General features: G+C 29.5%; 3 protein-coding genes and 1 long non-coding RNA gene across 4 annotated transcripts; 2 read left to right on the top strand and 2 right to left on the bottom strand.

The window, feature by feature from the left end:
- Nucleotides 1,386–4,788, bottom strand: LOC109346706 (glutamyl-tRNA(Gln) amidotransferase subunit C, chloroplastic/mitochondrial). Its single transcript, XM_019586417.1, has 5 exons — nucleotides 4,554–4,788; nucleotides 2,976–3,016; nucleotides 2,764–2,819; nucleotides 1,767–1,815; nucleotides 1,386–1,686 (listed from the first exon to the last, which is right to left on the bottom strand). The coding sequence occupies exons 1-5, from the start codon at nucleotides 4,755–4,757 to the stop codon at nucleotides 1,611–1,613; spliced, it is 426 nt and encodes a 141-aa protein (XP_019441962.1). The 5' UTR covers nucleotides 4,758–4,788; the 3' UTR covers nucleotides 1,386–1,610.
- LOC109346705 lies at nucleotides 5,685–7,024 on the top strand. Its single transcript, XR_002107549.1, has 4 exons — nucleotides 5,685–5,758; nucleotides 6,084–6,159; nucleotides 6,258–6,587; nucleotides 6,690–7,024. It is a non-coding gene; the product is annotated as an uncharacterized LOC109346705 (long non-coding RNA).
- On the bottom strand, nucleotides 7,061–8,236 carry LOC109346704. The gene is made up of 3 exons (XM_019586416.1): nucleotides 8,049–8,236; nucleotides 7,390–7,732; nucleotides 7,061–7,233 (listed from the first exon to the last, which is right to left on the bottom strand). The coding sequence occupies exons 1-3, from the start codon at nucleotides 8,195–8,197 to the stop codon at nucleotides 7,168–7,170; spliced, it is 558 nt and encodes a 185-aa protein (XP_019441961.1). The 5' UTR covers nucleotides 8,198–8,236; the 3' UTR covers nucleotides 7,061–7,167.
- LOC109346703 (LOB domain-containing protein 1-like) lies at nucleotides 21,599–23,356 on the top strand. Its single transcript, XM_019586415.1, has 2 exons — nucleotides 21,599–22,092; nucleotides 22,866–23,356. Exons 1-2 carry the CDS (start codon nucleotides 21,694–21,696, stop codon nucleotides 23,199–23,201), a joined length of 735 nt encoding a protein of 244 aa, XP_019441960.1. The 5' UTR covers nucleotides 21,599–21,693; the 3' UTR covers nucleotides 23,202–23,356.

Genomic DNA, 27,230 nt, shown 5'->3' with positions numbered 1-27,230 from the left:
ACTTTATCAACGTGAATTTGAACATGTCAAGGATACTAAAATATATAAATAATTTTACTTAAGAATAGTTTATTTAATACCTTAAGAATGTTACATTTTTAGTTTTCTCGTGCAAATACACTCCCTTAGGTATCTTTGAAAATTAAATCAGTTAAGTAACGCAAGTTAAAGTTACTTATTTTATCTTAAATAAAGAAAGGGCCCTTCGATTAACTTGCTTAATTGATTTCGTGTAAAGATAAATGCACACATTTTATTTAAAAAATTCTAAATATTAAAAAAAATGTGAATTGAATTTTTTTTATCACAGTCACAGGTTAAAAAGAGGGTTGATAAGTACTCTTTTAGTAGCCACAATCTTGGATTGATCGTGCATATATAAAGTACCTTGACACTTTCCCAAAAGACAAATAGAAATCACATTTGGCCAAAATCTTCTCACCATAATTTTTTTGGGGTACTACACCTCATGTTTAAGTGATTAAGGAATTAATATATTTAAGGTGTGACTGCTATTTCCAACAATATTTATAGGAATCGAACATTTGACATTTTAGTTATCCTAATGATCTTGAAACTTTGTTATATAAATAATTCTCTTTGATAAAACCGTTAATGGAATGAACTTGCTTGGTTCCTGAGATTGTGAAAATCATTTATGCTGCTACTTTAGAATAGGTGTGGATAAATTTTAGCCATGTAAATTCCACTTATACCCACTAACTAATTTTCTACCAAATCTATGTTCTTCAGTAGATTTTGTGGTTCTCAGGGTATACACGTGACATTATAATAATTCAAAAAATTATTACATTTAAGCTAAAGTGAAATCATGCTCAACTAGCACATAGGATAATGGCTATGTTAATGGTTACTCCTATAATCAAAACCAACTAAATCCATACCCGACTTGTTTCACTACTAAATATTTTATATTTTTTACTTCAATAAAAATAACTTAATCAATTGTATTTGGCAAAAGAAGCTTCTATATTCATAATGAAACTTTTTTAAGTGGAGATTTAATATTATCAAACAATTCTACTTTATCAACTAACTAAGTTAAAGTTATAATTTCCCATCTAACTTTATACAACCATGTCTTATGATTCCTTATTCACCAAATCAAAAAACATGCCAACTAGGAAATGTTTGTTATTAAATTATTAATAATTGTTGTCTTGTTTAGATTTAGATTATGCTTTGGGTTTGAGCAAGTATCTTGAAGAATCACAACTTTTTAAAGTACTAGGAAGATGGCAATATAGGACAAAATAATGAATATAGAGCCACCACACACCAATAGCATTAAAAACATTAGAGTTGTGGGCTATTGGAAACTATGGGGTAAGAGCATGTGCAGTCATGAAAACACATGCATAAACTAACCTTAAAACCAAGTTGATGAACTCATCTCCATAGACAAAAGTGCATCAGATTCTTTGAATATTTGTCAAATGATGATAAATACAAATTTCAAAGTTTGTCTAATTGCAGAGTTTATGAGCTTAATTCCCTCATGTTTCTCACATGAAGAATTAAGAAATCTAAAGTCAAAACAAATAGCTTCCCATGTTTCCTTAAATATCACATACAATAACTAAGCAATTTTAATCCATGCTCAAGACCTTGGGAACTTTAATAAAAGGCTCCTCATAAGTTGGAATAGCAGCAACAATGGCATCCCTGTCAAGAATATACTGCTTAGTTTGTACCATAAGTTTTCCAATTATGTCTAATTGACAAATAATGTGTAACTCACTCACCTATTTTCAAATGTTTCAGGTGCATTTTCACGCAAATTGTTCTCGGTCCCTGCAGATAATATGAAAAGATTAACAACAAATATATGAAGCCAAGCCAATGAGCAGTGATGCTTCTCCTAGCCCCCTCTTCTCACATTGCTCTATGATGGAATGCATATTCAGTATAGATGCACATTAATCGACAATGACTTGGCATATTAAGTGATGAGATTGTATCGTACGAGCAAGATACTAATTTACTGTCCTCTCCTCTGCTGTTTCCTTCTATGCTTAAGAAACTCACTTCATCAGTTCAACATATATAATTATTAGAAGAAACTGGCTTGGTGAAGGTGAAGTATAGGTCAACAATGACTACAAAGAGGATACAATAATCAAAGCCTTTTCCCACTAGGAGGGATCGACTACATAGATCAAATGAAACCGCTGTGTTCTATCAAACACCAAATCCTTTGATAGGCCATTTAGGTCCAAGTTCTTTTCAAGGGGTTAACCTAAGAGTTTCACTCCGTATTTTTCCCTCTCTAATTTTAGGGCTATCCTCCATTTGATCAACTCTTCTAAGTAGTGCTTCGACTGGTCATATTGTCATATGTCCAAAACATCTTAGTTGGGATTTCCATCATATTTTCCTTAATAAGTGCCAGTGTGCCACTTTATTTTCTATTTAATATATTCGTTCATTCCTGGTCTTATCTATGTATACACACTCATCTAGTGCAACATTCTCGTTTCTATCACACTTATCTTAAACTCTTTCTGGCACTTCACTGCTAAACATTCAGTACCATAAAGCATCAAGGGTCTTGTAGTTGTGCGATAGAATTTTCCTTTTAACTTGATAGGCCCCGCAATGTAGTTAGTTTGACAAATGCCAAAGTATTGATGATTTGCTATTTATAAGTCAAACAACATCAATGTTTCTTTCAAGTTTCAATGCAAGAATATAATGCAGTAATAGTTGAAATAAATTGATGAAAGTGATAATAAAGCGAACCTGCTCTGATGGAGGGCTCAATGGTTTCGAGATCAACACCTTGCAGCTGTCCAAACCTGCCACCACACAAGTCAATCCAAGCTTAAAGATTGAGTCACAGCAAAAACGTATTAGTCATCCCAAATAACATGAAATCTAGAAACAAATAATATGATTAATGATTTTGTATTGTAAGGGTTGGTGTTGGGGGAAGAAGAAAAGCAAACACTTACCAGTCTACAACCTGCTGAATTTTAGGACCAAATTCTTCAACCTGCAATTAGATATTAAAAGATAAAAGAAATATGTTTAGTGTGAAATAAGAAAAGACAAATAGTGAACAAAACTCATCCTTTCCCTAGTAAAAGAAAAAAGCTTAACTTTTACAACAGGATCTAAGCATTTCAGTGATACCAATCTTCCAATATAAACATCCTAAATTTCTACCTATACATATAACTATATAAGTTCAAGGTCTCCTCTAAATAATGCATAAATATAAGTAGAACAATTAAGGCACAACTATATATTCTATACAGAGAAGGAGAATCATCCAACACCTTAAAGTATTGAGTTTTTAAAATGAAGTTATTTATTTAATGTTGTTCAGTAAATAAGGACAAAGAACCTATAATTCTTATTGTATTCTATGGCACAAAGAGGAATTTTTAAGTTGTAATAGAAACTCTTACCAACTATAACTATTTTAACTAATCACAATTGTTTCTGTATAGCAACAGGGATGTTGTTGTTATTTGAACTAATAATAATTCCTTGATTCTAGGTCCTCATATACTGCACTGATTGGCCCTTAATTTTATTATATCAGCAAGTTAGCAATCACTTAACAGTGTCCTTTCAATCCATACATGTTTGGGCTATAGCTTTTCCAAACTCCAAAGTATTTACAGATATATGGACACTACTTCTCGGCTCCTCGCATGCAGTATTATAAGACATGAACTAAATCACACTCCTCTAATCATGACATTCAACAAGCAAAATGTGCAGTAGCTGTAGTACATGAAAACATAACAACTAACAACTTTCTATCCGCATCCACCCATGTGCCACTAGAGGAACATCACACACTGACCTATATACACATACACATAACAGGTACAAAACTAACCTTTAATCTGGCTAGGTGAGATCGGCTACATGGATCAAATAGTGCTATAATGCTTTACCATAAATCACGTCATTGACAAAGTTTTAATTTCCAAATCCACCTTAATATGTTCACCTATAGTTTTTCTTGGCCTCTTCCTCTATGAATCAGATTAACCTTCATTTGATACACCTTACCTACCGAAGCTTCTACCGATCTCCTCCACACATACCCAAACCACCTAAATTGAGATTCTAAACCATCTTTTTCTACAATAGGACCCCAACCTTTTCTCAAATGCATTCACTCATATTCCTATCTTGTCTACTACTCTACTATATCAACTCATCCAACGCAACATTTTCATCTCTGCTACATTAAGTTTCTTCTCTTGATATCATTCTACCGCTTAACATTCAGTTCGATATAACATTATAGGCCTTATAGTTGTGTGGTAAAAATCAACATAAAGCTTGGGTGCCTTATAATTGTGTGGCAAAATTCACTATCAAGCTTTGAGTATCACTTTCCTATCAAATATTACACGCGACACACTCCTCCATTTCAACCCCACATGAAACAATGATTTATATCTCCTCAATTTCCCCATCTTTAATTAACCCAAAATTACTTTCTAATCCTCAATTCAACAGCTTATAAAGAAAAACAGAAAAAGAAATAATGAAAGGGGTGAAGGTACCTCGGAAGGGGTAAGAGAAATTTGTGCAGTTTTAGCCAAACGATAAACATCTGGTGAAGGATGTTCAACAGAGCAACGAGTAGTTGTTGTTATTGTTGTTGTTGTGAATGAACATTTCTTCCCTAACTTCACCAAATTCTCATTGAAGCAGAACCTTCTTTGCCATATTGGATTTGTCAAAACCCCTCTGCTAATGCTACCCATTTTCCCTATTCCTTTTTTTCATTATCCCCACTAAATAAATATATCAAAAGATTCTACCTTTTTCCATTTCGTCCCTAAACATATTGAAAATTATTTCTGTTTTATATTCCTATAAATACTTTTTTTTTTGTTTTTTGGCCATTTTTTTATTTGTCCCTTCAATCAATGATTCAGTTTGATTGATTGGAGAAGAGAAAAGAGGAACATTCATTCATTAATCATCATGTCTGGGCAGAGAACCAGAAAATTTAGGTGGATAGTGTAGTTTGACTATACTATTTCAGTTAACTTTTTTTGAAATGACATGATTAATATAAGTTTAATGGAAATTGTGTATGTCACTCACGATTTAAGGAAGTCATGGACTAGAATGTGAGTCCGGAGGGAAGTCATGCCTCCCATGCACGAATTCCACTTTATTTTTTAAAGTTGTGCTCTTTAAACACAATTTTTAAAAGTATTATTTCTTATACACGATTTCCATTATAAATTAATAAAGAACCATGTAAGTTTTGTCTTATGATTCAAAAGTGATATTTATACAATCCACAAGAACAACTTTCCTGCCAAAACTTGTTGAGAAGTTATTGGAGTTATGAAGATAGCTTGAATCTATACCTTCTATAGAGTTTTTTCCAACTATGTCTTAACAGCATCTGATATGAAGATAGCTTTATGCTATCTATGAAAAGCTTCTCTTACCCTTGAAACTTTTATGACCTTTATTTGTTGTGAATCAATATTAATACACTTTTTACATGCAGGATATGGGTAGAGTGACATATCATTTTTTGGGCAAGGTTAGTCTCCTCACTTTTATGTTCCTCTTGTTTGGTTCAACTTAACAAGATTCTATTGAGGTATGCCAAATGGTATTGATCTGACTTTGCTAAAACTCGGTTCAACATCAATGGTGATTTTATACTATGTTTCATGTTACAGTTGAAAGAAGTATGAGAATATAATCAATCTTAATCTGTCATCCATGTTTTCCTCCTTCTGTATTCTTCTATCTTCTCATCTATGATTTATATACTACCCTCCATGTTTTGCTATCTATGTGATTTATAAGTATAATTTTCATTTTAGTTATCCTTCACTAATCATCACCATTGCATCCCCGAAGACCCTCTGTTGATTCCTTTTAGTGGACATTCTAGGTAGCAATTGATGATAAAGACATGCATCTGCTGTTTCCAACGATGTCGATGTACTTGTTAAATTAACAATCTTTGTTTTCTTAGGTGAATACCTTCTTCACCTAAAAGTCCATGCATATTTCAGTAATGTTTCAAACTGAGTATTTGCTCATTTCTTGAATGATAGCTATTTATGTTTAGGTAATTTGAAAGATGCAAACATACTAATGCAAGAGACAAAGAAACAAGCTGAATCTGCAGAGGTCCAGTTTCCTCAGACAGACTTGATGCAGTTCATCATTTTTCTTCTGCAAAGTTATATATAGCACCTTCTTTTCAATTTATTTTTTCTTTGATGCAGGATGGAAAGAAATGCTCCTTCTCTTTTTAACATGTTGAGATCAAATTTTAAGTCAAGTATTGACAGGGGACCTGTGTTTCATGAGGTTAGCTAACTTACCAAACCATGTCATTTGCTTTATTGCATCTTTTGTTGAAGCTAGCTAGCCATTTAGTAAATATATTCACAAAGATGTGGTGTTATTTGTATGCTTCTATGAAAATTCTGACCAGTCTTGTGTGTTATGATTAATTTTGTCTCTCAACATTTTAGATGCTAAATGATATTGTGGGGAAGTTCTAGGGAATACAGCAAAGAGATTCCATGGGGATGATTGGAGATATGTTCAAGGTAACTACTGATAAACCATTTTGGCATTTGAAAAATCACAAACTTTTTTAATATAAAAAATCTCATAATGAATTAACTCTATCTTAATTCCTCATTATGCAGATGCTGGGGCCTATGTAATGACATTGATTATTGAAATACTTCCAAATAGAACACCAACTTCTATAGAAGATTAAGACATTTACAATTCTGTTTTTTCTGCTGATCTCAGTGAAGAATATCTTTGTAAAATCTCTTCACTAGGTTTAACAATTTTGCTATAAAGACTATACTTTTTACAGTGGAGATTGATTGCTTTTCATTAGTTTTATTTCCTAGCAGATTCAACGTTGGAATAACATGTAAAAAATTTGTCCCCCCTCACCAACATTTTGACAATTGTGATAAACCAAACACAAACTACATCACTCTTGCATTTGTACTTCGAAAACTTCTTCTTTAATAACATGGAAAATTTGAGCAGTAGCAGCAAATTGAAAACAATTCCAAATTTACATACATTGTATATAACATGTAATTTATTGAATATACAGTAAGCAGTATGAGTTGAAATGATAGAAGGTAGATAACACAATAAAAATTACTCTTGGATTGAAAAGACCACTCCATTGTCCTTCTTAAAGTTGTGTGTTGTATGATCAATCACCTATCCATAGAATAAAGTTAAGCAACATCCACAAAGTAAAACATCAGCATGAACAAAATAGAGAGAAAAATAAGAATCAAAGTGAAATATAATTCATGGGTAGCACCATTGTAAATGGACTAAGATACATGTAACACAAGAGAGAAAAGAACATACATTTGTATTACTCAGCTCTAGATTGTAAAAGTCCATAGTATCTGGCTTAAACAGAGGGCCAGCGTGCCATGTCCCACGATTAAGCTTAAGGAATTTAGGACCTGAAACCTTGAAAACTCGGACATCCTCGACCGCAGGAGGTACATATGAATGACCACTGCGTGACTGAACAACATTGTTGTCTGTATCATTATTGATCTTATTTGAATCAACAATGGATGGCTTAGCTACTCCAAGATACCAAACATGAGCACCAATGGAGCCAAGGCATTGAGTCACACTTGCATGATGTGTAATAGTAGAGAACTTAAGGGGACGATTTTCAAGATGCATAATGTAGAATCTGCCAAATACATGTTCATAACAACAAATTAATGGGTAAGCAACTAATCATTTTCGCGGTTCATGACTTCCCCTCCCAACGAGTGTCACTGTTAGGAATCGAACACTCAACCTTAGAATCCAGTAGTGTCTTACACCAGTATACCAACGTGGAATATGGTTAACAATACATATCAAAAGAGCTTTTAATTAATAAAATACAATTCAAGAAACTAATATAACAACAACCAAGCCTTAATCCCGATAGATTGTGGCGGGTGGAAAATTGAAGAAATGAATGAATGAATAAAAGCAGAGGAATAAGAATAAAAGAGAACCTAGGAGTTCCAGCAGAAAGGTCCAATTGAGCATCATGGGGACCGAATTCATCGCCGTCGTGAGAAGCCTCTATAACTTGACCAAACTCTTTGAACGTTGATGGAGTTGCTTCAATTGCGGTTACCGTCACCACCTTCGCCTCTTCCATGTCCACTCAAACGCTTAGATAGATAGATAGAAAACAAATCTTTAAATCCAATTCATCAATTCAGTGGTATAAAACTCTACCAGATCCTAAATAACTAAGAGAATAAAAATTCGATCCCCAGAAGGATACACTTAGTGGTATAAAAAAATTCAACTCAATATACTTAAATTTGTTTTTTATTTTTTTTAGTTACTTAAATACCTCACATATTATAATTTTGATTTTGTTTCTTATAAAAATGGGGTCTATATATTTTATTTATCAATAATAATTTTCATAGTTTCACGGAACACTAGTTCAGTAATTTGTTCTGTTTATGAGTTATAGAAATGGTTGAAAAGTCCTCTATTTATTTTCATAAAAAAAAATCAAACTTCCACTCTTGCCTTTATTCAATTTCAGATCTCACACTGTTTATTTTCAATTGCTAGTAATCCCATAACATTAACTTCAAAAAAAATGTGTATAATAATGAAAATTAGCAATTGGCATAAGAATAAGGCAAGTACAAGACATATGAGATTGACAAATTTAAAGTATTTCCAATTTCCAGGTATTTGTAGAGCACTGATTGTTATGAGTATCAAATTCTTATAAGAATATACTGATATTTATGTATATAAACACACTTAAATACACTTAAATTTCCCTTTATTTATGCATAGTACACTGCAATGCAATGTCACTCATCTTTTTCCTTTGTATACCCAAGTGTGTTCATCTGATGTGACAAAAGTAGCTATAACTTATGAGATCATAATTATTGAAGTTAAAGTACATTGCCATAAAAAAGCTATACTTTTTTTCTTCAGTTTTCTACTTATTTAATTGTTTCTCTTAATGATATTTATTAGAGGGAAAAGGTGGATTAGTTTAATGGGTAAAAAGAGTGAGCAAATGTTTTGTACAATAATTCTTTTGGGGCTCACAAATTACTATTATTAGATTAGATTCCCATGGAATATAATTTTTGGACCCAGTAATCTAACACAAATCTTGAATCGATGTTTTTCCCTTATCATTTGCAATCAACCACAAACCCAGAATATTGGGCTTTCTGGCTTGCAAATTTGATTAACTTTAGCATCTTCTTTAAACCTTTCAATGATTTAGGTTCACTTCCTTTCTAAGAAAGGGAAAAAAGGGCACTTGATGCAATGTTTGTAATAATCATTCTAAACTTATGGTTGAAATGACAAATCTCTCTCTCTCTCTCTCTCTCTCTGCCCCTCTGACTTATGATAAAATAAACTATAAGACACACTTTGATTTTTGGTACCATCACTTATTTATTTATATAGGAAGGAACACTAAAGTTTCACACTACATCAAGAAATTAGCTTAATTGGGAAGCTTGGCTAAGAATAAAATATGTACCATGCTTTGGTTTATAATTAAAGACTTAATAGAACAAAATTGGTATCAATGATATATTGTCTTAGCTTTGTGATTCATCCAAAAAGAATTTGTATAGAATAGAAAGTCATAGGCCAGTTTAATGATGAATGAAATGTACAAAATAAATTTTTTTATCGGATAATCAAGTAATCATAAGCGAGTGCCAAACAACTTAAGCTTTCTAAGTTAATTGTTGTTAGTAAAATGATAGTAATTTTTGCACCAAATGCTGAGTGAAAATCATTAGGCTCTAGACTTATGATTCTTCCCCTCAACCATAAGCCTTTTTATTCATGAGTACTTTCCCTTTTTGTTCATGAGTACATCCACCTAATGGACTAAGCAACAAATCTTATAAGTCGGCTTTACAACACATATTAACTCAAAATCTTACTCAGATGAATATATGAATTTTTCTATTTCTGTCCCTTGTTATATACATTTTTCAATGTGAAATTTCTTTATGGCTTCTTAATAACATAGTATGTTTAACCAATTATATGTATGGGAGCTTGTTATACAATTTGAGAGCAGCAATTTTGTTACACTAATTCCAAATAAAATAACCAATTAGAGAGTGTATGTATTGAAAATGAATGATCAACATTACTTTTTACTGTGCATGTCTTCTATAGAATAGTTTAATAATTGGCCATGCAATGACATCATGTTTTAGATTCTGGTTTCTATCCCACTTAGGCTTTAATGCTAAGATAATTTTCATGTTTATGATTATTTTATGTGGATCGGGTAAGGTTATCAATCAGAAAAATATGCATTATCTCAACCTAGAGAATCTATAAAATTGTCAAACCAGGGACACTTTTGTAGTTTTAGTTGCCAAACTTCCTCCACTGTCTCCAATATGCATTAACATTATGCCCTACCTTTAACCCAATTTCATTTCCCTTTCTTAGAAACTGCATTAATACATATTCTCTATAAGGTCTTACCACTATTTTAATTTTAATAATTATTTTGAGGTACAATGTCTTATTGTTTGACCTGACACTGACATCATGAAATGCCATTGCCAATCATTTTTCTACTTTAAACATGATAATGTTTATCAAATGTTCTACGTTAATTATAGTTCTCAGCATCATGATAATTATGGGCAAAAATACAGAAAATAATAATGATTCATGTGATAATGAGGAAATGTGATTTTAGTGACTATTTATAACTGCCATGTTATGGTGATCATAGTCTAATATTCAAATCTCTATATACTGATCTGTTAAGTGTTTGTTTATAACTTTATATACTATAAATGATGTTCAATTCCTTCAAAATGATAAAGATACAAATGTTCTTAATAATGGGTATATTGGATATCATCCTCAGTTACAAGTTGATCAATTAGTTGAAATGGGGTAGCACAATAATATACAAGTGCTATCCAACAATGTTTTGAATGATAGGGTACATAGTGCTTCGCATTCACATATATCACTACTTGTTTCTGGTATAGTCTAGAAAATTTGTCAGATTGAAAAGAAAATAATTCATTTTAGGAGATTCATTTGTTTATGTGCAAAGACAAACATGTGAGTTTTATGTGAAAAAATAAGGTTAAATAATATATTTTGACTCAAAATCTTAAGATATTATGTTAATGGGTCTTGTCAAATATATGCCATTTAACTTATTCATTATTTTGCAATATAAAACTTGTTTTACTCATATATTACTCATACTTGCAATTTCTAACATATATATTGTTCAAAATATAATTTGGAATTATAGATATGTGCATAGATATTAGAAAATTTACGGTACATATGTAATCATGATTCATAGTGTTTACCATGATTCCATGAAGCTAAATCTATATTAGCAATTTTCAAAGTTTATTTGGTGTACTTTACAAAACTCCACAATCTGTTTCAGTTTTTAAATAAAAAAAGCACACCCAATATAGAAAATGTTGTCTGTAATTGTAAGTTAATAATTTTCTCAGGCAAAAAGATATTTTCTAGTTAGTGATTTTGCACTAATGTGAGCACTAAAAATTAATTTGATTCAACATTACGCCAAACTTCACAACCATATGGTTTATTTGATAAAGTCGATCTTTAATTAGCTCCTACTAACTTTGGCTTTAATATCTTTATCAAAGGTTGTATATACATATTATTCATAAATAAGAGCTAACACAAAAGTAAAAGTAAAACCATATGTAAATGAAAGAAAACGTGTGAAGAAGGTGAATAAATAATAGCTCCAACTAAGCAATGACGCGTGGAACTTTTTTTCTTTTAAACCCAAACATATATTGGAAGCCAGTTTTCTTGCAATATTTCTATGGTGACACTTCTTCATGGACAAATGGAATCACACTGTTTCTTCTGACTGTGACTACATAAGTTAAGATTCTTTTCTATCAATAGTTGGAGGACAATTAAGTCATGAGCTGGCTACTAAATAATTTATTATATAGGTAAAAATTATTATAAATAATAAGATAATAATAATTCAAATAATAGTTAATAAGATAAAAATAAAGTAGAGATAAACTTAAATAAAATGGAAGTAACTAAATTGTAAATAAGATCACCATCTATCAATTTAAATATATCTAATATGTTTGTCAAGTTAAAGCTTTGTAAGTATTAAGTTTGATTCCATGTAGAAGTTTAGCATAATAAAAATTGATGAAACTCAAATACGAGTTAGTCCAACAATTTATTATATAAGTATAAATTGTTACAAATGATAAAATGATAAACTCCAATAATAACTAACAAGATAAATAAAACTAATTAAATCCTAAATAAAATCATGACCAATCCAAATATATCTAACATCCGATAAATAACTCTTTGCTACAGTATATTTTAATTCTGATCATGATGTCTCATTAATTATTTAGTAGTATTAAATGTTTGGTTGGTATGAGACTTATATAAAGGAATGTTGGTATGGCCAAGTCATCCATGCATGATAAACATGATGCTGAAATGTTGCTTAAAGTATGTTTCCTCTATTAATTATAATCACCCTATGCTTAAAATGTAATCTGTTCTAAAACGTTTCTATTAATTTTTCTATTTTTCTTAATCTTATTTAGGTAATAAAGTAGAAAATAATGTGCAGAATTTTTGACATTTGTGGCTTGAAAATAAGATTTAGAGTAATTGATGAATATTCAAAGCATAATTAATTAGTAGGTTTTAAAAAATGCCATAGGACCAGCAATGATGATTTTAGCATGTATGGAATGTCGTATCAAAACAAAATAGTTTCCATAAATTGAATATAACTGTTAATGGTATACCATATAATTAGGAACACGTGACTTATAATGAACTTCAAGATTAGATTTTTATCCCATGAAGAATTTTATATTAGAATTAGCAATGCTGGATTTTTGAATGTTTGAAATTGTGTGTGAACTTAGTAACTCCATTAACACTCTTTCATTGATATGTTAATGTATAATTAATAAGTGGTAGTGTAACAAGTTTACAGTAGAAATATATTAAAATGAAGTAAAATTATGTATAAGTGGGAAATTAATTTTGTGAAGCATGTGGTGACTTGATATATGTGTACCCTCTTGGTTCTTTATCTTTTTGTTGACCTTTTTATTTTCTACCAGCCAAAATGATTATTTTTTAAAGTAAGAAATCTGATTTAATTTAAAAAAGATTACTGATTATGACCCTTTTAGAATAATTTTTCAGTTGCTTTACTTTTTTTACCTAATTTTAAATTGTGATGAATCTAAAGCAGTGTTTGTCTAATAGGAGACAGTTTCATCTTCTAGAATTGGAAATTGATTAGCACTTAATTAATGAATAGAGTAATGAAGTTATAGTAGCACTAGACAATAGGGCCCAGCTTCAATGTGCATAACTTTGTTAAATTGGTAACATTTTGAGTCAAATTATCCTATTGTACCAGTCAAACCAGTGTGCGCATAAAAATAAAATTTCATTCTTAAAAATGACATTAAAGTTTGGAACCTAATAGTTGTTTGTAACGAAAAATAATTTTATGTCCAAAAAAACATTCATGTGCTTAGGTAAGTAATCAAATTTCACTTAGTAATATAAAAACATTATTTTATGTTTTTATGATTTTTTTAATTAGATTGCACTTTTTAATTGGACTAAGACATAAATAGGACAAGTGATCTCCATTCTTTTTTAACATAACAAATAAATTATTTCAATAATTAAATTATATCTTACAAATAATAATATTTATATTATTATAATATGCAACTTAATTGGTATAATATTAAATTAATAGACTATCGGTTGAACGGTTATATTAAACTCATTTTATACTACTTCGTCGACCAAATTAGGTGGGAAATAACTCGGACATGCATACCTAATAATATAGCAATCTACATGCCATTTTTTTTCTCACCAATTATTTGAAGCAATAGTTTAAGACTAAAGACTTTGTGAATTTGACCATATTTTCAAGGCGCATGGCGCAATTATTATAGGCATGCTTTATGCATCCATATTATGAAAACTGGCATATTAGAAGTAGAGACAAAAGGCTAGTGCCAAGAAAAGAATTGTAACTTCTTTTAAAATGTTTAAACTGTAAAGACTCACTACGAAGGTTAAGTGACCCATTGAAGTTTTTAGTATGGAGATCAGAGTATACCCTAGGTTGGAGATGGACGCTTAAACCGAGGAAAGACTAGTTAGATATTTCCTGTGATTGGTGAAATATCAATCGTAAGATCTTCAATCTCATGATTCTCACGCATGACATAAAACATATAAAGTCATACCTGAATCCATGTTCTATAGTTTACTCACTTGATATACTTTTTGAGAGAGTTTTGGTATGATGACTTTCCTCAACCAAATCTCCTTCTGGACCTTCGTTTTCTCTCTGATGGAGAGAGGAGAAAATATTTGTGATTTGGTGTGTTGGGGACATTCGTTTTCTCTGTTATAAGGTTCTCATTATCCCCTATGGGTTAACCTGATGTGTATCCACTCATTAAGCTCATATCTGTTATCAACTTTTAAAAATCTAAGGGAGCCAGTAATTAGATCACTTATAATGTAACCTCAGAAATAAATAGCTGATATCATTGTATCAAATATATGATGTCTACCTTAATTAGAAATTCTAACCAGACTCACTACGAAGCCTAAGAAGTAAGGACAAAAATGAGTGTGTGAAAACAAGACAAATACTCTCTACTTCAAGAAGGATGTTCATGTTCTATAATGAGTGTTGTTCCATGTACAATGAGTTTATAATAGATTGAAAATATATATTTAAATTAAAATTTAATTATTAATTTTTTTTGACCAATCATAACTTATATCATATGAAATGATACAATTTATGGACAGAAGATGTGCTCTCATCCCAAGCTATCCTCACTACAAACCCATTTTACAAACTTGTTTATTTTTTCCAACTTTAAGAAGAAAAGGTGACATGCGGAGAAAATAACCATTCTCTTTCAAGTGTCACAATCTTATGGACTTCTAAATAAAATTTTAGTCATGATCTTTATTTTTGCATAGTAAAAAAATTTATTTTCTTGCACATCATTTCCACGAGCTTGGGCTGAGGGAATCTTCACACAAAAGTGTGTGTGCGCCCCCACAAAGGCCCTACCCTTTTGTCTAGATATTTTAGAAGGAGCAGTACTCATTTACATTAATGAATAGATAAATTGTATTTTGTAGTGTACTTTTAAAACTAATATTATAACTTCAATAAAAATTAAAGATCATAAATATTATTATCTTTTAGTTTTTAGTGCATTTTCTCATAGGAGTCAAATTCTGTTAAAAATCACTAGTTGCTAGCTAAGGTCTTAGGCTTAAGTCATTGTCAATGGTTGTTACAAGAGAATATTGATGTCTCTTATGTGGCAGCATATGTGTCTGTAGTCATAAAAAGTTGGCATCCTATGTGTTACCTTAGCTAGGTGCCACTCTCTAATTAGTAGTGATGTTCATTAATGTTATGCATAATCGATGGTTCTTATAATATTTTGTGAGGATTACAAAAAAATATGTAATTTGATATTTTACTCCCTCTGGTTTATAAGTGAGTACAAAAACATCAACATATATTGGTGAATCCAACTATGCGTAACAATCAATGTACCAAAATTAGTAGCATACAGATTCACTCTATTATTATGTTGAATAGTAATGGGTGAAATAGATGACATTTTTTTATATAATACTACTTAATCTACATAAAAGATATGTGTAGAATGGTATTTACTAAGACTATTATAGATTGTGAATATAGTTAGAGCTGAAGTGGATGAGACAGTATCACATATTTTTAATTTTTAATGTTGTTTCATTTCTTCTTTTGGACCAATTATATAGTGTCATATAATAAAAAGAAAATCTTTAAAAACAAAAGATAAGGTTATGGATGGATTGGAATCCATTCGACAAGTTTAGATATCGATAAATTTGAAATTTTAAAATAAGATTTAAATGTATTTATATAGATTAGTGAATGATTTTTCATTCATGCATTATAATCCAAATCCAAATCTATTCATCTATCACTCAAACATGTTTCAAAGTTACATGTTGCCACTTCTTTTAAAAGTAAGAACACAGATTAGAGCTTATAGATATTTTGACGTGAGAAATGCAAGGCTTGGTTCGAACGTGACCATTTCTTTAATGGTTTTGGCACCGGTTTTGAAAACTTAAACAACATTTAGTTTCAGATAGTTGTATGCATTTGTGTTCCCCACAATGTTTTCACAATATGGTTACTTGTCTTAAGTACATGTAGCAACTACATGTTCGGTTGTTCCCTCCCCCATATCCACAAAATTGGATAACTTAATTTGAAAGGTAGCTTAGGTAATGTATATCTGTATCACAACAATGGCATGCATGCAAAGTTGGAAATGGAATATATGCACATGAAAATTTAGATACCATAGGAAGGGAAACAAAACAACTTTTACTATATCAATATTTTGAACTTCAAAAGTCACTTACTGTTGAGTGAGACTCCTCTCCAAGTGCTATGTAAAAGTAAAGAAAATGCAATAGACATTGACATTCATATCTCTTTTATCTAAAATGATATTACACTTTTACCCTTAAAATACAAAGGAAAAAGTCACTTACCTCTCCATTACTTGAGAGGAGTCTCACTCCTTACTGTTTTGGTAAGTGAAGACCAAACAGCTCATTTTAATTGAAGTAGTATTATGAAGTAAGATTGATTAAAGAAAAGCTAAAGTATTATCCAATAGTTAGTTTAATTTAAGGGTTGGGTGAGATGAACATGCATAGATAGATGAATAACAATAGATAGAATATGATGCATGTTTTATTGACTTTTAACTAACGTGCATTTGTTGTTATAGCCATGTCATAGCAACTTTAATTTAATTTCAATGAAAACATGTTTATTTAAGAAAGTTTTGGTCATATTTGTCACGTTGTCACATTAAAACGGCTCTTTGCTGTACATTAAGACGTGTGTTTTCTTGACTTTGAAATTCATATTCGAGAGTTCAGGTTCGCCGGATCAAGTTTCTTAATCTTAATTTAATTTTAATTTCAAAATTAAAATGAAAAAGAAGAAAAACTAGTTGCTAACTTGGGAAAGAATTGATGATATGTTTTAGTTTTTAATGCATTTTATTATAATTTACCTCTCCAATAATGGAAAAAACTCTAACTCAATATATAGGATCTATGGAGAGAAATATGTGAGAAATAATGTTTCCTATGGATTATGGTTGTTTCCCATTTGTTTGAAAGGTTGTCACGCAACTGCATGTGCCATTGCATGCATCTTTTCTTTGCTCATATCGATGCTATAATAAATATAATCTACATACAAAGATAATATAGGATAAAAACTACATTTGTAAGTTGAATTTTGAAGAAAAAAACAATAAAAAGACTTCATAATATTTCACAAGTGTCTTCCAAAATTATAGAGGAGTTATTTCTTTTTTCGGATAAAAACTCAATTAACAAAGGGATAGTTAATGGCAAATTTGATATGAATGTGGGCAAATTAAAACATGTGCATATTTTATATTTCAATATATATAAATATGCAAACAATAAAATTAAGATAAAAAAAGTATATACTTTTGACAATTTTTATAATGTCAATATATTATAAGTTATTTATATGTAATTATTATTGATTTTAAATATAACTAATAAAAGTATATGGTGAATGATTTGTTAACTGTTTATATATATTTTTATGTTATTAATAGTGTAGAAATATTAAATTCTAAAAATAATACTCAATTAGCCTATTATCTGTTAAAATTTGAAAAATCATATATGAAAAAGTCAAAATTAATATGAGAATATATTTTTATTATTTATGTTGACTAATGAATTAGTTTATTATCCAGATAATTAAATGTATTGTTTTGTTGATTATCCAATTATAAAAAAATGTTTTTTACTAACAGGGGCAGAGAAAGATAAGTAGAGAGTGAACATGATAGTAATATCATTTGGTCAAATAAGCTTTTCTTATTCTGTGGACCATAATGATTTATATTTATTATAAAGAAAAAATATATGAATTCTATATATTATTTTCATGTATTATTTATGTTTAATCATCATAAACTCTTCAAAAAATTAATATAAATTAATATAAATAATTTAATGTTTGTATATAAATTTTTATACTGCAAATGCATAGACATTAAATTCATTTATTATGTTTAATATGTAGTAGAACAAAATTAGTGGCAAACGATAATTTATCTTTTCCTGATAAGTTTAACCACGTCTCATGATCTGAAAAAGAAAAAGATTAAAATTTGATGTTTCGGTCAACAATAGTAAGCCAAATTAAACTATATGGGAAAGAATGAAGTAAAACCCCCTCAACTTTCTCCAAATTAAACTGTTATTTTATTTTATATATCAAGTGGAAAAAGTAATTTAACTTTGACCTTCTAACATCCATCAAAATCAATTAATCTATATTTATCTACTTCTATAAAGGGATGATAGTTAAATGATGTAAATTATTTATTTTTATTAATATTTTATGTTTTAAATTTACATTCTATTTCTATAATGTTAAATTTTTTATTACCACTCTTAATAAAAAAATTCTTTTTAAAATTTTAGTCTGTATGACTTTTATTTATGAATTTATGATACTAAATTTATTGAATTAAAAATGTGTCTCTACCCTGTCAACATGTTAGTAAATTTTAGTAAATTGCCAAAATTTTATTTTTCAAATAAATTAGTTAATTAGATTGTAAACTACCTATATAGTGATATTGCCATAGACACTCTCATACTCTTTAAGGTAATGCCAGTTGTTTTTTCTAAAGGCCCCTTCCCTTTCCCAGCCTCTAAAATTTAGTTGCCAAACAAATGCTTACAATAAAAAAAAATTAGTTTCTTAAACAATTCAATATGACTCACTGAATTCTCATTATCGATGATTCAATTCCTTGAAAGCAAAACTTATTGAGAGAGGCATGAACTCCGAAAATGATTAGTTCCTTACAAAAAAAAGATGAAAAATATATACAAAAATGTACAAAGACATTACAAAGTCTCAAAAAAAAAAACTAGTAGTCCATTTTAAATTCTGATTTTTTTTGTCGTTTTACATTTTTTTTATTGTTCTAGAAACTTCGTTCTAATTCTAGAATTGTTCATTACTTTTTTGTGTGGGGGAGACAAGTTTAGAGTTGTTAAATTTACTCTCTTAAATAGATGACAAAACATGATTGATCTATAAAAGTTTATACTATTGCCCATGTGGAATCATATTACAACTCAAATTATACTAATATGTGCAGGGAAAAACTATTTGAATCAACAGATTATCATTGAAATCTGATTCAAATAATTGAAAATTTCCAAATATAGTTATTTTAATATAATCTGAGGCAACTGTGAGAGAAGTAAAAAAATTAAATATTGAAGGATATAATGCACTAGTAAAAATCAAGCCATGTCCATTAAATATTTCTCCTTATTCTAAGATTTATTTAAGTGAGTAGGAGGGATACCCAATTTCTAAACTTGATTGATCTTCAAGTGTGTTGTTTTTAATTATAGGTAAATAAAAGTTTAAGTTGAGTTCCAATTTTACAATTTAGAGCATAATTATAGATTTTTTTCTGAATTTGAATATTTTTTTGATAAGCGAAAATATATTAAAAAAACACAAAGGATGCTAACCCAATACGAGAGAAAAATCATAAATCGATCTTTTTAGACAAAATAGAAATACAAATAATTGGGTCATTACACCTATTATTGAAATTCAATACCCACCATTTTTTACAATGGTTAGTGTAGACCTTTTAGAATGGTTGGCGGAATTTTATTCTTCACCTTCTTTGTCAGTTCAGTTGTCGCTATAATCTTTACTGTTACTTTGCTATTATTATCACCATTTCATAATTATTACTGTCATTGTTTTTATGAATAATGATAACATTTAACCGTAAATGATTACGCGTACATAATTCTTATCAACGTGGATGCTGTGTCAAAAGAAAATAATTATCCACATATATTACTATAGATGAATAAGATAGTCTAATGGTGTAAGATAATGTTAGATCCATAAGATGATTAAAATTTTAAAAGTTCGATTACTTAGAGCAACACTTGTTAGTAGGAGCAACCATACCTCAAAAATAATTAATTCTCATCCATAGTGAGAAAATATATTTGGTAGTACAAAACAATATGAATAAGATAATTCTTCATTAGTATCATTTAACCTATTATATTAGTTGGATAAAGTAACAATGGTGGAAGGTGTCATTAGATCCTAAATAAATCAAAGTTCAATTATTCATATGAACGACATTTGTTAGGAGAGATAACAATCATTCCAAAAGATTAATATAGAGTAAAGGATACCCTTTATTATACTAAAAAAAACTGAATAACGTGTTGTTTTTTTAAAGGATTATTAAAATATTCATTCTTCTCGATGAAACAGTTTAAAGAAGTAATTACATTGATTAAAACATGTTTCTCCCAATTGTTACCAATAAAAAAAGCCATAGTGGAAGAAAAATCCTCATCTTGAAGCACCTTAATTTTGTGACCACTCTACTCTTACTAGCTCATTTCATTCCTAAATTTACTTTGAACTTTGAAGGGACCTAATCTTCATTCATTGGTACTTTCATTGCAATTTTCATCCTTTCCTAAAAGCCCCTTTGCAATAGAAAGCACTAACACCAAGACTTATGCCACATATATTGGATATTTTATATTCATTATTGATTATGTTTTCATTCTTTTTGAACCAAAAGTTTTTTATATTGATAGTTAAAAGTAGGTATATCTCATAATAGATGTAAACTATATCCGAGATCTTAGATAAACTTTATCCAAATATCAAATATTTAATTCTTGTAATTACACTTAGAAAATAATTTTATGTAATTGAGTAATTGTTATTCATATCCCATGGTTAATAGGATAAGGTGAGAAAAGGGTGTGTCGTCATAAACTTTATACACTGCTATATTCCTTCACAGATAGAAATAATAACAATAATTGAGGTGCAAAAATACAATGAATCAACATCAGAATGAATTATTTGAAGTATCCATCTCTCATTCTCACTGTAGGTAATGCATATGTTTCTAAATGAATATACCAATTTTTATGAGCATTAAACTTGATACATCATTTTTCAAACTATATCCTCACATATACTTATTTAGTGTGTAATAAGTTGAAAATTATATATTATTATTAAACTATATATCAAATTAATGGTAATATAGAAAAACAGACATGTCATATTTGTATTAATTTGAGATATAGTTTGATACACATTGTGGGATGGTAGAGACCATATCTTTTGTCCCAAACTTTGTATAACTCTATATATCTTTTATTTTCATTGGTTAGAAAATCTCACTAATAGAAATGAAGACACATAGAATGATACAAAGTTTAAAACGGAAGATGTGGCTGGGGTCCTTCTCATCAATAAGCCACTATGACCCACCATGGTGTTTCATCTTTGGTCTATATATATATATCCACAAACACTTCCCTAGTTTTTGTGCTCTACCAAAAGCAAAACATCTTCTATTGAATCCTTTATCTGTCTCAAAAACACAAAAAATGGAATACAAAATGATGATGAAAACCACAACAACAACAACATCACAATCTCCTCCTTCATCAATCCCAATAATAAACCATGTTCCAACATCCATGCTCTCTATTTATTCTAATTCTTCTTCTTCTTCACCTCCTTTACAATCTCATTCTCCCACACCTTTCCCTTCACTTTCACCTTCTCAGTCTTCTCCTCCTACCTCAGCTGCTGTTGCTGCTGCTGCTCCTCCACCACCTCCACCACCGGTTGTGGTGGTTAGCCCTTGTGCTGCCTGTAAGATCCTCCGCCGCAGGTGTGTGGAGAAGTGTGTCTTGGCTCCATATTTCCCTCCAACTGATCCTATCAAGTTCACCATTGCTCATAGAGTCTTTGGAGCCAGTAACATCATCAAGTTGTTGCAGGTATCTCACTTTCTCTGCATTCAATATTTCTTGTATTTGAACATTGTACTACACCTTAAACATTTATTTCTATCTCTTTTCTATATACATACATTTAAAAAAATACATGTATAAAATTAGTATCCATATTTTGATGTTCAAAGAAACATAACCATTTTTTCCAGGGTGTGTCACCATTTCACACTTGAAGGGCAAGACATTTTGTTGAGAGAAAACAAACAAAAATAGTTAAATTGACCCTGGTCATTTCAGAGAAACAAAATCATGGGTTTTGGTCAAAAGTGGAAGGAAAAACTACCAAAGGGGCTTACCTAATTGATGATATGCATGATGGGTTGTTTTCTAATTTTCTAAAACATCAATTTTATTCATAATTCTTCCTTCTTTCAACTCTACCAACCACTCTCATTTTTTAGAAATGAAGAAAGGCCAAGTCAAAATAACATTTTCATGCTTGCTTATCTTTTCTTTATTTGTTTGGTTCTCCCTATTATGTTTCCACTACATGGGATCATAGGTCAAAGCAAGTACCCACATTTAAAGTATGATTTTACTAAGTATTACCCTCAGGAGAATAACTAAGAATCCAAAAAAATAAAATCTTTATTAATAAATTATGTATTTAATAGATTCAGAGGTAACATTTATAGCTTTTTAATAAATTGGGCTTCTTAGCCATTGTCTTCAGATAATGATTAGCAAAATCATCACAAATTTTTTCTTTCCCTACTCCAAGTTGTAGTTATGAAGATTAGTTTTGCCTTAATTTGCAGGAACTACCAGAATCACAGAGAGCAGATGCAGTGAGCAGCATGGTATATGAAGCAAATGCTAGACTTAGAGACCCAGTGTATGGGTGTGCAGGTGCAATATGCCAACTTCAAAAGCAAATTAGTGACCTACAAGCACAGCTAGCAAAAGCACAAGCTGAAGTAATCAACATGCAATGCCAACAAGCTAATTTAGTTGCTCTAATTTGCATGGAAATGACTCAATCACAGGACCAGATCAACATGCTTCAGCCTCAACCTAATGATGTTGATATGACTTGTTTCTTTGATGACAACAATTTTGCCTCTGCTTGGGAGCCTCTGTGGACATGTAACTAATTAATCAACTATATATGTTTTCTTAATTATAGATATTATTTCTATTAGATGGATTTGGCTCGTCTTCTCCCGAGATTAACTGCTGAAGAGGTGTAACTATTAGAGAGGATCCAAATTCCTATTCGATAATGATCAATTTGTTCTATAGTAAAATTTAACTTATGAAAATTATACTGATGAAATTTCAATAAAGTCATTTAGTTATATGGTTGATATTGGTCATTGATGCTTGCTATAGTACTTTATTAGGCATTTCATGAGCCAAAAATTTGACAGAATAAAAATACAATTGATTATGGTCTTCTCCAATATAATGATTTAAGAGAGAAAAGGGTATCAGATGAAGAAAACAAATACTATTAGTTGGAGTCAGCATAGCCTTGAAAGTTGAAACATATCTGCCACTTTTTGAGTCTCCTATTTTTTCTTCTTTTTAATTGGTAAGTGAAATTTATGCTATTATCAAACTAATTGTGCACAATATGAAAACTCTTTATCCAAAAGGGAATGTTGCTGAATGTGTCAGTAAGATACTGGTCAAAAATAAGCAATATGGGAAAAACTTTTCATTGAAAATTTGTGTAGTTAAATACATTAACAGGTTAAAAATCTTTGATTTTTAATACAATCAGTATTATTAGCTAGGCAAAGGATTGTGGAGTGAATATTTGTCCCAAAATCATTTACAAACATTGCAAGCTCTTGTTTTTATACTATATGAATTAATTGTCTGTAAAGTTTCTATTTAAATTATCTTTTATTCATATTCTAAAAATTATAGAAGCAAAGTGCAAAAATGGGTCATGCAAATAAAAGGTTTTTTTATCTGCATACAGAAAGTGTTAAAGTGGACCCTCAATTATTTGCTTATCTACTAAGTTATACATGATAAAAAAATGTAGTAGTTAATAAAAAATCTTGTATATTTAAGGGTCAGGTTAAGGATATTGATTTATTTATCACAAAAAGATATAAATGTGAGTAAAAAACAAATGAAAGATCTTAACAAATTAATTAAGTGAAGATTTATAAGTGAGTTTGACATATTAAGTATATGGATCTTGACACTTATATATATTTTAACTTATCCATTATTTATCAATCTAAAAAATCTTCTAAGATATTATAACAAATATAAGATATAATCATCATATGAGATATTATCTTTATATATAAACACTATTTCTAAATATTATCAGATAATTTAAGATATTCTTATTATTTTCATATATTCTACTACAAACTTTTCAACCCATGTTTTTGTCATGTTTTGTGGTAAATACTTATTGATTTATATTTGTGTCTTCCCTTTGAAAAGATAAATGGCTAAATAAACAAGTCTCATAATATGAAGTCCTAGCAACAAAATTAGCATGGCTATAACTCAAATTAATGCATGAATGAGAATTTGACGAAATGTCTTTTGATTTGAAAGGCATAATAAAATGGAATGATTTGGTAGATAGAACATGGGATCATCATTTGGCTAAGTATAACGCGCTTTCTATATCTTTCAACTAGTCAATAGCCTCAATAACAGATATACTACACGATTGTTTTTGAAATTGATGAGTAGTATCCTGTTTTTATTTATTTCTCACATTATAAAAAAATTCTTTAAAAAATATAATAAATGTTTTTTTATTAAATTTATTTACGTCTGTAAAAGATTATAAAAAAACAAAAAATATATTCAGTGATTGACAAAATTTTAATAAAGTAATACATTTTATGTAATTGGTGTAATACATTTTATGTAATTGGTGTAATACATTTTATGTAATTGGTGTAATACATTTTATGTAATTGGTGTAATACATTTTATGTAATTGGTGTAATACATTTTATGTAATTGGTGTAATACATTTTATGTAATTGGTGTAATACATTTTATGTAATTGGTGTAATACATTTTATGTAATTGGTGTAATACATTTTATGTAATTGGTGTAATACATTTTATGTAATTGGTGTAATACATTTTATGTAATTGGTGTAATACATTTTATGTAAATTATTAATTACTAAGTTATATTTATAATAAAGTTAAATTATATCTATTATGAATTTCTATGATGCAAAAGAGTATTTTTTTTAAAAAAAAATATATGATAAGAGTTGAAATTTTATTTATATGATAATATTTTTAGTGAGAATAATCAACAATTTTAGCATATGAACTATTTTCATTTTAGAGAAATAATACACATTGCAGCACGGTCAGATAGGAAATAATGATTGAATTTCTCTAATGTAAGAAAGTGGTGTCAAAAATGTATTATAACAATGGTTTATACAATCATCTCACTTGCAACGTAACCCTCGATGATCCATACACAAAAAGAAGAAAAAAATGAAGAAAAAAATAATACTAAACTAATAGCTTTTCATGCTTTAACCCGTTGTTTACATTTTACGTTAATAAGGAATATATTGTCTTTACAACCATGTGTTACTTTAGGTACCCACATCTCATCACATATCCACCAAAATCAATTTGCTTTCCATTCATTATTAGGTACATGCATGTATTCATCACTTACAAATTATTGTTATTTATGCAGCACTAAAATTAGAATGTAATACTGTAAAGATTTATAATCATTCACTACATTATATTCATCACTCATTTGTATTTTATCGAAAGATTAATGATTATTAAATATGTATGATGAATGATACAATGACAGCGTATAAAACTCGTACATTATCAGTATGTATGTTTTTCCTCTTAAAATTATTACATAGTTGGTGAAATCAAAATCAATTATCTTAATATGATTTTTTTTGTATTAGGCTATCCCTTATATTATGAGTAAGAAATTAACATTTTTCGGAATGTGTTACACCATTAAACTAATATCTTATTGATTAAAATGATCAAAATTGTCTAATAATTTTTCTTCTGACCATGGAAGGTTTAATCTTAGCTGGCAAATCCTGCTAATCTTATCAATCTTAGTCCCTATCTCCTTCCCAAGTATAAATGGAAGGAATATCTCATTTAATTTTCTAGCTACTCTATCACTTTCTCATGGCTCCATCATTCTCTTGTGTACAAAACAGTAATTTCCATTATAGGTTTGCGTAATAAAGTAAAATTTCTAATTCGTTAAAATTCCATTCACAATAATCTATACATATTATTCCTAATCTTAGTTTTCCTATGGAACACTTCCAACGTTCATATTTAAATCAAGAAAACTTATATTGCACGTATCTTCCAAAGTACTAGTTTTTTCCCACTTCAAATCTATCTATCTATGAAAATGATTTGTATTTATATAAGTAATTAACTCAGTGATGTATCAAATATATACATATAAGTTTTTTCATAAAAAATATATTTTCTAAAGTATATGTTAGGTATGTATGTATAACTTATATATTAGCTAGGTCTCTTTTCTGAACATTTTTAAATTCATCCATGGCCATGCATATATGTTTTTTCTAGATACAACTTATTATATGGACTAGGATCAATTATCTCAAAGTAACAAATTATCACATTAAATCGGTTTATTCCAAATCAATTGTGAGGATATGATTGAGATTATTGGTATTAGACCATATAATAATTTCTCCTTCTCATAGAATTCAAAGTCAAGACATAGATAAATATAATTTGTACATTGTATATTGGCATTAACTAAGATGATAATCAAAACCATTCACTTGAACCTAAACGCACTTAACGCAGCCATATATATATAGATATATATATAATACAAATATATGTTATAGAAGGAACGTGGCAAACTAAAGTGTTTCACAATCTCAAATTCATTTAGTTGAAGGAACCATCACGCTATTAATCTTTGTAGTCTTGTTATTTTCTTTGATTCATTGTATTGTTATAATTACTTCAATTTTCTCATGCTTACAGATAAGTTGCCAAGTCTATCAATTGCTTTTGTATTACACTGTCTTAGTCAAATTCTTCCCCAATACAAAATGAAATTTTGTGAACTTGATAGAAAAGTTGAACATTTTTCATTACCTGACAAAAATTGACCCGTAATGAATGGC

Source organism: Lupinus angustifolius, chromosome LG04, assembly GCF_001865875.1.
Source record: "Lupinus angustifolius cultivar Tanjil chromosome LG04, LupAngTanjil_v1.0, whole genome shotgun sequence".
Classification (NCBI taxonomy): Eukaryota; Viridiplantae; Streptophyta; class Magnoliopsida; order Fabales; family Fabaceae; genus Lupinus; species Lupinus angustifolius.
Note: the sequence above shows the minus strand (reverse complement) of the source record. Positions and strands in the feature narration are given on the sequence as shown.